The sequence below is a fragment of the Podarcis muralis genome, chromosome 4 (genome assembly GCF_964188315.1).
Source record: "Podarcis muralis chromosome 4, rPodMur119.hap1.1, whole genome shotgun sequence".
Classification (NCBI taxonomy): Eukaryota; Metazoa; Chordata; class Lepidosauria; order Squamata; family Lacertidae; genus Podarcis; species Podarcis muralis.
This window is the reverse complement of record NC_135658.1, coordinates 75969397-75983259: the sequence shown is the minus strand read 5'-3', so window position 1 is coordinate 75983259 and position 13863 is coordinate 75969397. Positions and strand designations below refer to the sequence as shown.

The window sequence follows — 13863 nt, the reverse complement described above, 5'->3', positions numbered from 1 at the left end:
TCCACTCTGGATTTGTGTAGGGTTTATACCAGCGTAATGCTGGTGGTCAACAAAAGAGGTTCAAAGACTCTATCAAGGCAAATCTTTAAAAATGTAGTATAAACACTGACAAATGGGAAACACTGGCCTGCAAGCACTCCAGTTGGAGGACAGCCTTTACCAAAGGTGTCATGGGTTTTGAAGATGCTCAAACACAGGATGAAAGGGAGAAACGCGCCATGAGGAAGGCACACTTGGCAAACCCTCATCATGATCAACTCTTGCCTGGAAACCTATGTCCCTGCTGTAGAAGGACATGTAGAACCAGAATTGGCCTCCACAGTCACTTATGGACTTGCTTTTAAAACTGTGTTTATGGAAGACAATCTTACTCAGCTACGAGTGATCACCAAAGGAGGAGGAGGAGGAGGAGGAGGAGGAGGAGGAGGAGGAGGAGGAGGAGGAGGAGGAAAGAATTCAGCTTTTTCTTCTCCTGAAGATATCCCTATTCAGGGATGCTGAACTGCAGAAGGTAAATTTCTGGCATCACAAATTGTGCTACAATCTTCTGAATAGGACTCAACCTCCCACCATCCTTGAACATGATCCCTGAACAGATTGATGGTAGCTGGAAGCCAAGAAAATCTGGAAGCCAAGAAAAAACAAGTTTCCCACCACTGAATTTTCTGAGTTCGATAACTTGTGCTCCCTTCTCTAGAGCACCTTCTTTCACGTCTGTGAACTCTCGCACTACCCCCTAAAGAATCTCGCAGAGTGGTGACCTTTCTACTGGTGCCCCTATGCTATGGAATGCCCTTCCCTTTACCATATGGAAAGTAGCAACCAGTCATCTCATAAAGACGTATCCATTGACCCAGGTTTTCCCTGACCCATAAGATTGATCTGTGTTTATGTGCTTGAATCTCCTAAATTTTTGTTTTTATACTGCCATTTCATTGGTTTTAACCTGTATTTTTGTTTTAACGAAATTATTAGTATACGCCTACGGCATACCACGTTAAGATTTTTTAAAATATTAGGCGGTTTCTATCTTTAAATAATAAGTTTATTTATTCCATTGTCATAGTTTCTAGCCCTGCAGAATTAAAAATAAATAAATCAGTAAGTGCTATATTCTCGGCATTGCAACCTTAATTTTTGTTATAGCAAGCATATACTTCCCTTCAGCAGACTTCCAAAGGAAAAAGTTCCCAATGGTTTTATAAGTGCAATAAGATTGCTTTCAAAGTATTTTCCTTCTACAGTTTCCTGTATTGTATGAAATACCACCAGATAGTACCAGCGCTTTTACAGGCCCGTTTCCCTTCTAATGATAATCATACAGCTATGGTTGTATAGATTCTTTAGATGGAGTAGCTGCAGCACGTGCTGGGAATTCTGAGAGCAGCATGTGGAACAGAAAGTTACTTTCTCATGCGGAACACGTCCTCCCAATAGTTCATTTTAAGTAAGCATTTCAAAACTGTACCATGTTGTAATGGAACAACATGTCTAAGTGGTTTGCTGGATTAGGAAACAATATTTTACCCAATATTTCAGTCATTTTCCTACTTCCAGGACATCATCCACAGTGGCTGGATTTTTACTTGCATTGGACGTGGGTGGCGCTGTGGGTTAAACCACTGAGCCTAGGGCTTGCCGATCAGAAGGTCGGCGGTTCAAATCCCCACGATGGGGTGAGCTCCCATTGCACGGTCCCTGCTCCTGCCAACCTAGCAGTTCAAAAGCACGTCAAAGTGCAAGTAGATAAATAGGTACCGCTCCGGCGGGAAGGTAAACGGCGTTTCCGTGCGCTGCTCTGGTTCACCAGAAGTGGCTTAGTCATGCTGGCCACATGACCCGGAAGCTGTACACCGGCTCCCTCAGCCAATAAAGCAAGATGAGCGCCGCAACCCCAGAGTTGGCTACGATTGGACCTAATGGTCAGGGGTCCCTTTACCTTTACCTAAGGTTGAAAGATTTACAGACCGTCAGCTTACAAAATTTCAAGGCCTCCAAAGTTCATCAAGTCTAACCCCTAGTCAAAGCTCCTGTCGAGGAAACCAGTGCAAACCAGTTTTGCTTTGACAACGTGTAGGAGAATGGGCAGATCTAACAAGAATCTTAAATTTCAAAAACAGTAAACGTTGCATTTAAATATGTTCAAGAGTAGATCTGTATGTACACAGCTCCACATAAGCACAGGAGATGCGAAAATGATGGCAGATTGAACATCACGCAAGTTTATCTTTGATTTTTTTTTTAAAGAACAAAAAAGAAGCCTTAGGACTGCTAAGATATGCTTGAAAGTATGTGTGCAACATCTGCTGAAGTCTCATAAACGAGAGGTGGCTGAATAAGATTTTGCGGTTGGGACTGGGTTTTCGGTAGTGCCCACAATCAGGAAATCCAGAATTATGCAATAAAAAAATTGCACAATATATACATCTAACTGTATTCTGCTTTTCTTAAGAGCACAATAAATTTACTTTACTGTCAAGTCCATTCAGCCCTTGACAAGGGTCCCTGAAAAATTATACAGCCACGTTGAATTTTAAGGCTATGAAACTGTCTTATGTGGAAGTGAGGCCTTGTTCAGGACCCAGACAGAATCTTAGAAGATAGCTGATGTTGCTTCAGCAACCGACTATCTTGAGTTCTGTCCCAGTTTTAATACCCATCTTCTCTGAAATGTGTCTTTTCAAGCCTGAAGAGGGCTAGCAGTCTTTTACTCCATTGAAACAGGGGAAACTCTGCTTGTACCAGGACTTCTGATGGAAGTCCTCTCAAGCTAGATGTGAAGATGACATTCTTGGGCTGGGGGTACAACGGAACCATGAGACCTTCTTGCTAACTTCTTTTTTCTGGGTTTGGCTGCGTGTGCGGTTCCCCCTCAGAGCCCTCGATCTCACCACCTGAAGAACAGGAATGATCCCAGGGTCATGACAAATGCAAGCATCTTCCACAGAATCCTTGGGCCCAAGACTGAATTGCCACTCAAGCTATACACATTCTCTTTCTCTCTCTCTCTCTCTCTCTCTCTCTCTCTCTCTCTCTCTCTCTCTCCCAGCCTTTTAGGACTGCTAAGGCAGGTGAAATATTCAGCTGTTTCTTGTGACGGTTTAAAGCCAGAGTGCATCTGGGGCAGGGAATTCCATTTGGATTCAGCCGGAACTCAGTTTCAGCACCCCTCAAGTAGGCTCCATTGCCATTATACCAGAACATGGTGAGTTCCGGCACCTCCCCCCCCCCCCCCAGCCTATAAAAATAGGACGAATTAAGGGGCAAGGCTCTCCTCATGGCACACACTTCTCAGTTCTTCCTTGTGGTATCAGAACAACAGTGGTACCTCGGGTTAAGTACTTAATTCATTCTGGAGGTCCGTTCTTAACCTGAAACTATTCTTAACCTGAAGCACCACTTTAGCTAATAGGGCCTCCTGCTGCTGCTGTGCCGCCGCAGTACGATTTCTGTTCTCATCCTGAAGCAAAGTTCTTAACCCGAGGTAGTATTTCTGGGTTAGCGGAGACTGTAACCTGAAGCATCTGTAACCCGAGGTATCACTGTACTGTATGAGCTTCTGATGTGGGTTCGATGGTAAGGATGGTTTGAGGCAGACACCCCTCCAACTTGCCAATTGTATTCCAATTGTATTTAGACTTTCAATGCTTTGTTACTCTTTTACGTGTGTGCAATGTGTGAAGTAGATTTACAACCCAATGTGTGAAGTAGATTTATGGTTATTTCCCAGTTGGCGTTGTTTATTCTGACTTGGTATTCTGGGACATTATTTACGAATCGTTTTGTACCCCGAGTAGTTTTACTTATGAACTACAGATCACATGCCTTTTGCACACAAAACAGTTCCATCTTCTTGTTCCATACTGAACAGAAGAGCACAAGTTAATCACAGTAGTAACAGCAGCAGGTTGTGTGAAAACACCTTGCTAGTATATTTGCATCAGCTCTACTGAAAACTTTGGAGTTGGGCCTTGAAAGACATTGGTGGCCCATTTAATCCAGCTGTGCCATTCTAAATTGTTTCAGCAAAGCTGCACACAAAAAGCTGTTGTGTCTGTGTCTATCTACATAGCGTGTGAGTTTTACCAAGTATAAGATTTACAGAATACAATTTCACCCATGTGCTGCCAAGAGACTGTTGTTTCTTTCACTGCGATTTAGAAGAGCATACACTTCCCCCTTCTAAAGAAAAAAGAAAGTCACTCAAAATACTTCCACATACACAACTAGGTGTCATTTTTTTTCTTTATTTAAGGAAAAATGGGGAGAGGGGGACAGTATTTTATAATACACAAAAGACAAATTAGACAGCACTGCAAAAAGGCTGAGTGTTTCATTGCCACCAGTCTGCTTTGCAGCTCTACAATTAGTAATTTTGTCATTTTTATTATTGTTTAAGCATCTTTATAGTTGGCAGAGTTTGGGGTTGTTATTTTTTTTAAAAAAAATCACAAAAGTGTGTACTGCTACTACTATGAAAACCTAAACCCCACAAAATCACTTCGAAATAAACCATAAATATGTGATGCACATTAGTGTAACAAAACCATTTTTGTAAACATTTTCTCCAACATAACATGTGCATACAATAAAAAATAAAGCCACTGCAGTCATACAGTTAGAATTACTTTGACTTAAGATACAGAAAGTTATTACTTAAAGCTTAAAACTAAACTAGGAGTATTTTTATGCTTCACCAACAGCACTGCTTTAAAAATGGATTTCAACATTTTTTTATGTAGTGGTTTCGTAATACTGATTTGACTTGTCAAGTCAGCCACCCTGGCATTTGTGTGGGGTTTGGGGGCAGCGAGGCGGCTGCCCCACTGAACAAGTCATGCTCCCCACCCTACCCCCTACCCTCCTATTTTGTTGTACAGAATTTCATCAGCATATTGACCAGGGAGAATTCCTCCATATTACAACATTCCTACATTTAACAGTAGTCTTCTTTAAAATATAGATAGATAGCAAGGTGGCATGAGAAGAGAGGTCAAGAATTAAATCAGTTTTTAACCACACCGTGTCTTTTAAATATTTTCCTTTGGGGAATCTGGTCGACCAGGAGAATATGCTACAGTGCCATGTGAGAGAGACACCTATTGCCTCTGTCTGCATTGGTCTTTTGAGTCCCATTAATTCCTTGCTGTTCAAAGCAGAGCTGCTACTTCCACCTGTTTCCCAACAGGTACAATGAGAACTGAAAGCCACGTCTAGAATTAGCTCTGATGTTCAGTGCTATGCAAAACCCAAACCATTTTCCCCCACCCCCCTCAAATAGAAGAGACTTCAAAAGGTTTATCTGCCAACAATTATCTGTGTGTATTCTGCTATTTACTCCTTTTTGGGGAGAGGGAGACCTTCCTGATCTTGCAAAGAAAGCCCTTAGTAAATAAAAATTAGTTGGTCAAAGAAAGGAACAGCAGTCTGATTCCAAAAGAAAGGCTTACTGAGCAGCTGGTTCACCCAACTGGTACTGTTCAACACAAAGCAAGTTGTGTGACAAATCTCATTTGAACTATTGAAGCGTCTCGATCGAAGAATCACATTTAAATCTCTACACCTGTCATGCCATGAATAAAGGTAACCACAGCAGAAGACATAGCCCATGAAACACTGGACTCCAGTTCACTGGCTGAACAGTGAACTTAAGGCAGCTGTCAACAAAAGTACCCCAAAAGAGAGTTTTTTATTTTAAAAAAATCCCTTAAAAAAGAAAACCAACCCCATAACGATCGAATAATGACACTGTGCATTATTACATCACCAACAGATAATACACACTCAAGTTTTCTCAAGTAATAAACACATGTAGCCTTTAAACAAATTATTAGTCTTGAGACATTTATTACGAAGGCCAAAAACTTACTGATAAAACAAAACTGAGGGGGGTTTTTTCCCTTTAAAAAAGTGGGGCAAATGAGGGAAAGAGCCAAGAGTTGGATGTTACATTAAAACACAAGTATATGCTGTTTTTTAAAAAAGAAAAATGAATAAGCGGTATTAACTACATTCTTAAAATAGTTTTAGTGCATTGCATTCTTAGAAAAGGAAAACGTCACTTCCCCAAAAGTTTCCTACAACATTTAACAAGTTATAGAACTAGCCTAGCTATTGTTACTTGCCTGTTACTAAACCCCACATGTTAGGAGTAAAACCTTCTGAATTTTAGGCTGAATTCCTTAAAACTTCTATTCATGATAAAATCGGTAAAAAATAAAGTGAAAAGTTCGCTTTCAAAATTTAAGAAATGGACTGCTTAGGTTGCTGTGTCACCGCTACGAATCGATCAACCATCTCAAATAACTGCTTGTCTCTTCTGCTGAAACCCAATACAAAATTAACAGTCAAACCTTTAACCTGCTAGTTTTGGTATTATCAATAATTGGACATTAATATTTGTTCTCCTAAAAAAAAAAAAGTAGAAACCTAAACCACCTCTTTTACTGTATGCATTAGAAACCATGAGGTAGGCACAAAAATAAACATGTTTGGAATTTTCTTTCCCCAAAGGCTACATGCGCAGACTGGTAGTAAAAGTTGTTGCACATTTCAGGTTTAAACAAAAATTAAACCTTTAACTGAGGCAGTGCTAACACTGACATTTACCAAGTTCTAGCCTAATGAAGAGTCGTTATAGAAAAATGAACAATTCTATTTATTTATTTAAAAAATCATCCACGTGTGGTTTTTAGGCAAAACTCGGTACATAGAAAAAAAAATGACTGAACTCTTGGCCAAGCCAAAACTTAAAAAAACGTCACCCTATCTCCCCCTAAACCACTGTGCCTTTCACATTTTATAAATATTAATTTTAAAACCTGCATCTTCCTCTTTGCCCACATATTGTCACATTACAAAAGAAAAAAGAAAAAAAAGAAATGTCAATTAAATACATTGTTAATATTACTATATTAGATTTGCTCTCTGCTTCAGCAACACTGACTCCACCTACAACACTCTCCAGCTACCTTCTCATGCCTGCCTCCTTTCAAAAAACTTGCTTCTGATCCGCCTCTTTCTTTCTCACTAGGCAATCTGCAGGAGGGGAAGGAGGAAAAGGAGAGGGAGACCTGATTTTTCCTCTAGTGGGATCCCAAAACAGATAGCACCCAATGGCAATATCTTTACAGCACCAGCTGCGTACCGCAGCCTCAATTTTAAAACAAAAAGAACCCAACATCGGTGATGCCTCCACACGCAATGGCATGTGGCCCTACATCACGTCAGGCCTGTTCTCCAGTTGCAAATGGTTCCAAGTTATGAAGACTCCAGATGACAGCAATCCCTTGTCAAACTACAACAGCTTCTACCAGCTCAAAAGAGAAGTCCTGCCTAAGGTCATGAAATAAACTTGGCTGCTTCCTCCGGACCGTACAGATGCAAAGAAAACCTGTAAAGGAAGAGACACGAGAGAAAACAAAATGGGACTCAGGTGGTTTTAAAACAGGGTTCAGCAAACTTTTTCAGCAGGGGGGTAGTCCACTGTCCCTCAAACCTCGTGGAGGGGCCAGACTATATTTTTTTTTGGGGGGGGGGATGAACGGATTCCTATGCCCCACAAATAACCCAGAGAAGCATTTTAAATAAAAGGACACATTCTACTCGTGTAAAAATACACTGATTCCTGGACTGTCCGTGGGCCGGATTTAGAAGGCAATTGGGCTGGATGCCTACACATGTTTTAAAACAAAAACTAGAAAGAAGAAATAGTACTAATGGGACACTTTTAAGGCAGTAGGAATGAAGTCATAGAGCTTCAGTGGCTATGCTCTCAAAGCTTGGTGGAACACCAACGTGCAGAAGGAAAGCCGCGTGGAAAGGCCTGTCCTGTCCTTTTAAATATTTCGCCCTGCTGCCTCCAGATGTTGTTTAACTCAAACTCCTGTCAGCCACAGCCAACATGGTGGGAGCTGCAGTCTAACAACACCTGGGGAGTACAAGGCTGTAGGAATTCTTTTCTGCTTCCCTGCCAACGAAGAGCCCAAAAGAGTCATTGTGTGCATCCGTGGCTTTCCATATCTGATCCATATATCCATTCCTTTCCTCCCAACCCTAGTGAGAGGATTGTGGAATTGGGTGGAACACATTTTGGACTGATCACCAGCGTTCCTCCTATCTCTTCTCCACAATAATTTTGAAACGGGGAGCAGGGGGGAACCAATGTAAAGGAGGGCGAAATAGATCTCTTACCTTGTCATTGCGTTCACATAGAAACTTCAGTCTTTGTGCCCTCTTGTGCATAAATACACCATCCAAGTGTCCTGTTTCCACCGATCGTATCTCAATAGCTTTTTCTCCCCAGCCCATGATCTGATTGGATCGAATATACGCTTTACAATCAAAACAAAAAGCCACGATTAATCATCCTCATGATACAAAGAAACACAAAGTGGTTATATTATGCATTCCAACTTTTAATTGCAGCTTGTTGAATTGATAATATTTCACCCAAAGTAATCAATTCATGTAAAACCCATAAACAAAATTGTTATGTTTCCATCCTTGTTGCCGTGGCTAGATGGCTAGACAGCTAGATGAAAACTTGGCTTCTGTAAGCAAGCTTTTAGCTGATTACACTATACTTCCTTCCCAAGAGAACAGATATCTTTGAAAGTTTAATTTTCAAATACCAACAGCACCATCCTATGTATTTAATGGACTTTACTCCCAGGTAAGTGGGCATAGGATTGCAGTTTACGAGTTTCTGTCCTCAGCCAAATACATTAAAGATAACATAAAGGCTAAGGTGAAGAAGATCTCTTAGAATAAACCATAAAGCTTCCAATTCATCAAGACTATTAAAAACTTTTATTTGGATTAACAGCCTCTTGTTAGTAAAAGGTAAAGGTACCCCTGCCCGTATGGGCCGGTCTTGACAGACTCTAGGGTTGTGCGCCCATCTCACTCAAGAGGCCGGGGGCCAGCGCTGTCCGGAGACACTTCCGGGTCACGTGGCCAGCGTGACATCGCTGCTCTGGCGAGCCAGCGCAGCACACGGAACACCGTTTACCTTCCCGCTACTAAGCGGTCCCTATTTATCTACTTGCACCCGGGAGTGCTTTCGAACTGCTAGGTTGGCAGGCGCTGGGACCGAACAACGGGAGCACACCCCGCCGCGGGGATTCGAACCGCTGACCTTTCGATCGGCAAGCCCTAGGCGCTGAGGCTTTTACCCACAGCGCCACCCGCGTCTCACAGCTTCTTGTTAAGGACTGCTAAAAGAGCCCCAGGCAGGCTGTGTCATATGGAGACAGTTTGCCTTCCTGAAATACTACGGAAACATTCATGGCGGAATTTGTTTTGTCTGTCTGAAGTCTTTAAGATTAGGTAGCCGTAACTGGATGCAGGGACTGCATTATGCGACTCAAAATATACCAGTATTTATGTGGGGAATGCACAGACAAAGGATTCTTATTCTTCTCTGATTTAGCCAAACAATGGGATTTTTAAGATTTCTCAATTTCAGGAAGACATAAAGAGCATCGCTACAGACACAAACCCATGTGAAAATGTAACAAGGATCTCTGGATTGCGGTCTGTGTTTCAAAGTGGCTCGCCTCAAGCCCCATCTGTAAGGGACCAACTTGTAATTACAAGTAATATAATTTTAGCTCAGCCATAAACTCACTACGTGACTTTAAACAAGCTGCTCTCCTAGCCCAGCCACAACGGGAAGATAGTAATATTGGTCTACCAAACAAGAGTAGTCAGAAAGGCTTCTGAGAAGTACATGGCACATGTTAAAAGTAGGGCATCTGAACACTTAGAAAGAGCACTATATATGTCCTAAGAATTATTATGGTCATTATTCTGGAATATAAATGCTCAATAAAGCTACTGGCTACAGCCCCGAACATTTGGAGGGCACCAAGTTGGCAAAGACTGATCTATAATGAGCCTCCACAACATACAAGTAAAAAGGTACTTTACTGCTGTACAGATCTGTTTAACAAATGAATGACTGAATTCCAAGATAATAACAACAAAAGAAAAGAAACCCATCTCTCCGTTGGACCACATCATTTCCCTAGCAGTACAAGCAAGCTGGGGGTCTTGGCATACATACCCACTGATGTTGGCATTTCTCCCCACTGCAGAACCACATCTTTGGTGATCCTTCCATATGTATTAACATAAACTCCTTCATCTTCATAGCAAACAAGCAGCTCCATCCCATCCGTGTTTGGCAAAATGATGATTGCATGGGGCTGGATACTACTCTGGATCTGCAAGAACAACAGGAAGAACTGGATGTCACCTGCACTCTGAGGAACTGGAAGGAGTTGGGAGGGAACTCGGGAGGTCACCTGGTCCCCAACGCTTGTACCATGCAGGATCCTCACTAAAGCATCCATGACAGATTGAGTGCCCTTCAACCTCTCAGATTAAAGCAGACACAACCTCTGCTTAAAAACTTCAAAAGAAGGAGAGACCAAAAGCTCTTGAGGGAGTCTGTTCCACTGTAGCAGCAGCAGCAGCAGCAGCAGCAGCAGCAGTAGTAGTAGTAGTAGTAGTAGTAGTAGTAGTAGTAGTAAGGTAAAGGTAAAGGGACCCCTGACTATTAGGTCCAGTCGTGACCGACTCTGGGGTTGTGACGCTCATCTCACTTTATTGGCCGAGGGAGCTGGCGTACAGCTTCCGGGTCATGTGGCCAGCATGACTAAGCCACTTCTGGTTACCTTCCCACCAGAGTGGTACTTATTTATCTACTTGCACTTTGACGTGCTTCCAAACTGCTAGGTTGGCAGGAGCAGGGACCGAGCAACGGGAGCTCACCCCGTCGCGGGGATTCAAACCGCCGACCTTCTGATTGGCAAGTCCTAGGCTCTGTGGTTTAACCCACAGCGCCACCCACGTCCCAGTAGTAGTAGTATGTATGTATGTATGTATGTATGTATGTATGTATAAATAAATAAATAAATAAATATTAGTATTATTTATTGTTCATACCCCACCAATCTGGCTGGGCCTCCCCAGTCACTCTGAGTGGCTCCCAACCGAATATTAAAAACATAATACAGCATTAAACATTAAAAACTTCCCTAAACAGGGCTGCCTTCAAATGTCTTCTAAAAAAAGTCAGACAGTTGTTTATTTCCTTGACATCTGATGGGAGAACGTTCCACAGGGCAGGTGCCACCACCGAGAAGGCCCTCTGCCTGGTTCCCTGTAACCTCACATCTCGCAGGGAGGGAACCGCCAAAAGGCCCTCGGCGCTGGATCTCAGTGTCCAGCTCTTACCCTCAGGACCAATGACATTATTAAGTGCCCAACACTTGAGAGAAAGAGAACTCACTCACTCAATGGAAACTCATTCTTGGAACATAGGGACAACTCCCCTTCACATATGAATAAGGTTTAAACACGCATCTCACTCTTTTTGTAATGCAGAATGGGTTATGGAATACCGCACAATGAGAAATCTGGGTTCTTACATGAGTTGGGAGATAAATATCATACACTGATCCAGAGTCTACATCCACAGCATGAAATCCAGCACAGGAGCCATAGATCACCTTCAGCCTCTGACCTTCTTCCACAGTAAGATCCACTAATAATGGCTTATGTACCAAATCTCCAAATGACTGCAGTGCAAGCAATAAAAATAAAGAATTCACTTAGTACACTCCATTAAAATAGGTTTCCTTTAGAAATGTACACATGCCTCCATCCCCCTCCTCTCTCCTGTGTGAGGTTTCTTCTTCCATTAAAGTACTTATTTTCATGTAAAAAAAAAAATATGCTGTACAGAGGAACTATGTTTTTGCCATTTCTTTGGCTCTTTTAATGAATCAGCACCAAGTGGCTCCCTACAGGATCAGCTAAGTTTTTCCCTTTAAAAACCAAAGCAAAACACCAGGATTATATTTCCTCCTCAATATTCAAAATATAATTTATTCCTAGAATAAACGCTTTAAGTCAAAATATGCCAAATCAATCTCCCATATAAGTTGATGAATTCTGGAGAAAATGGTGATGAGCCAATTGGTTTCAATCTGTTCCCTTATTTCCCAATTTAAGAATGAGAGGGCAGGAACATACAAACTGAGAAAAACCACCTCCCAAGAAGGAAAGGGACTCTTAACTCTACTACAGTAGTTCCTGCTATGAGAGATTTGGTCTTCATGGTCTCCTGGTTTTTGTTTTTGTTTTTCAAGTAAATTTTTATTATTTTCTTTACATATTCTTTTCCCAACAAATCATATTATTACCATACATTCCCTTTGACTCTGCCAAGTCCCGACTCCCCTCCCTGCAATTGGTATATTTACCTCCTTTTTGTCGTGCACCTCATTCTCACATATATACATTGAAAGTATTATGCCAATCCTGACTCCCCTCCCTGCAATTGGTATATTTACCTCCTTTTTTGTCGCGCACCTCATTCTCACATATATACATTGAAAGTATTATGCCAATCCTGCTAGCGTCTTAACACTTTTACAGTTCTCCTTTAAATATTCAATAAATTTACTCCAGTTATTCTTGTGTCTTTGATCTTCCTGCTCCCGGATCCTCCCTGACAATTTGGCAAGTTCTGCATATTCTGTCAGCTTCACCTGCCACTCCTGGGTGGTTGGTATGTCTTGTGTTTTCCATCTTTGGGCCAGGAGGGTTCTTGCGGCGGCCGTAGCATACATAAACAAATTTTGGTCTCCCATTTTGATTTCCATTCCTATTAAACCTAATAGACACGGTTCCGGTCTTTTGGGAAAGGTATACCTAAATATTTTTTTGAGTTCATTGTAAATTGATTCCCAAAATTTTTAAACCTTGTCACAGGTCCACCACATATGAAAGTAGACACATGGTCTCCTGGTTTTTGATCTTATGGAATACTAACTGTCTAATTCTCCTTCATCAGGTAGCACTAAAGTTTGCATAAAGAGCATGTTTAAGTGTGCTACCAGTCACACACAACCCTCATCAAATACACAGCTCAGTGGTAGAGCATCTGTTTGGCAAGCAAAACAGGTTCAACCTTTGCATTGTCAGGTAGGGCTGGGGAATACAGTACATCGGTATTGACCAGCTATCTACGTTCCACACTTACCAATCTGAACCCTTACCTTAAATGCCATAAATTTGTGGTATGGTTTTGGTGCCCAAGCATAGACTTCTACTGAACTCTTCAAAGCAATTACTAAGAATTTGATTCTCTCATACTTCACTGGAATTAAAAAGGACAGAGAACATGATTTTTACATTATAATGGGGAGGTCATATTATTGTCTTAAAACTGCTATAGAACTACCAATTTAAAAATAATAATGCATATTGTCACATGTAATATGCACTCATAACTGAGTTAGCTTATGGTCTTCTCAAAAAAAAATATGAGCTGATGCTACATCTCAGAAAAGTGTGCTTTGGGGAAAATTTTGTATTTTATTTTCTTAAAATAAGGCATCTTACTTGCGTAGAATAAAATCCCTTAGGTTCACATTTCCAGTGTTTGAATGTATTAATTCCTACAACAATCAAAAGTTTATCCAAATTGCTATAACACTTTGGAGGAGCTATATCCTTATTAATCCAAGGGATTATGAAGGACATGAATAATAAAACTAATATTTAGCACTGTCGTGTTTTGTTTGATAGACTGACAAATTAGTATTTTATTTATATCTCACCTTTCTCCCTGACAGGGACTCAAAACCACTTAAAACAATTTTGATTGATTCAAGGGGTGCTTCCAATTGTGCAGCCCATCTTCTTAAAAACCTAATTATTTTTAAAAATGGACTTATTAAAAAAGAAAGAAAAACATTCTCTCCTGTCACAAAGAGGAAACCCAGGGCTTTTTTCCAGGGGGAATTCACCAGAAAAATGGAACTGATGAAACCTAGCCATTAACTG

The 13863-nt window shown here is 41.3% G+C and overlaps 1 protein-coding gene across 4 annotated transcripts in view; it reads right to left on the bottom strand.

The window, feature by feature from the left end:
* Positions 1-4231: 4231 nt before the first annotated feature.
* MAP4K4 (mitogen-activated protein kinase kinase kinase kinase 4) overlaps positions 4232-13863 on the bottom strand; it is a 137673-nt gene continuing 128041 nt past the window's right edge. For all 4 annotated transcript variants that reach the window (XM_028727931.2, XM_028727935.2, XM_028727936.2 and 1 more), the window contains 5 exons: positions 13074-13174; positions 11439-11588; positions 10070-10229; positions 8194-8333; positions 4232-7393 (listed from right to left, as the gene is read on the bottom strand). In XM_028727931.2, the coding sequence (XP_028583764.1) occupies positions 7310-7393; positions 8194-8333; positions 10070-10229; positions 11439-11588; positions 13074-13174 (635 nt within the window). In that variant the 3' untranslated portion in view covers positions 4232-7309. The remainder of the gene's footprint in view (positions 7394-8193; positions 8334-10069; positions 10230-11438; positions 11589-13073; positions 13175-13863) is intronic.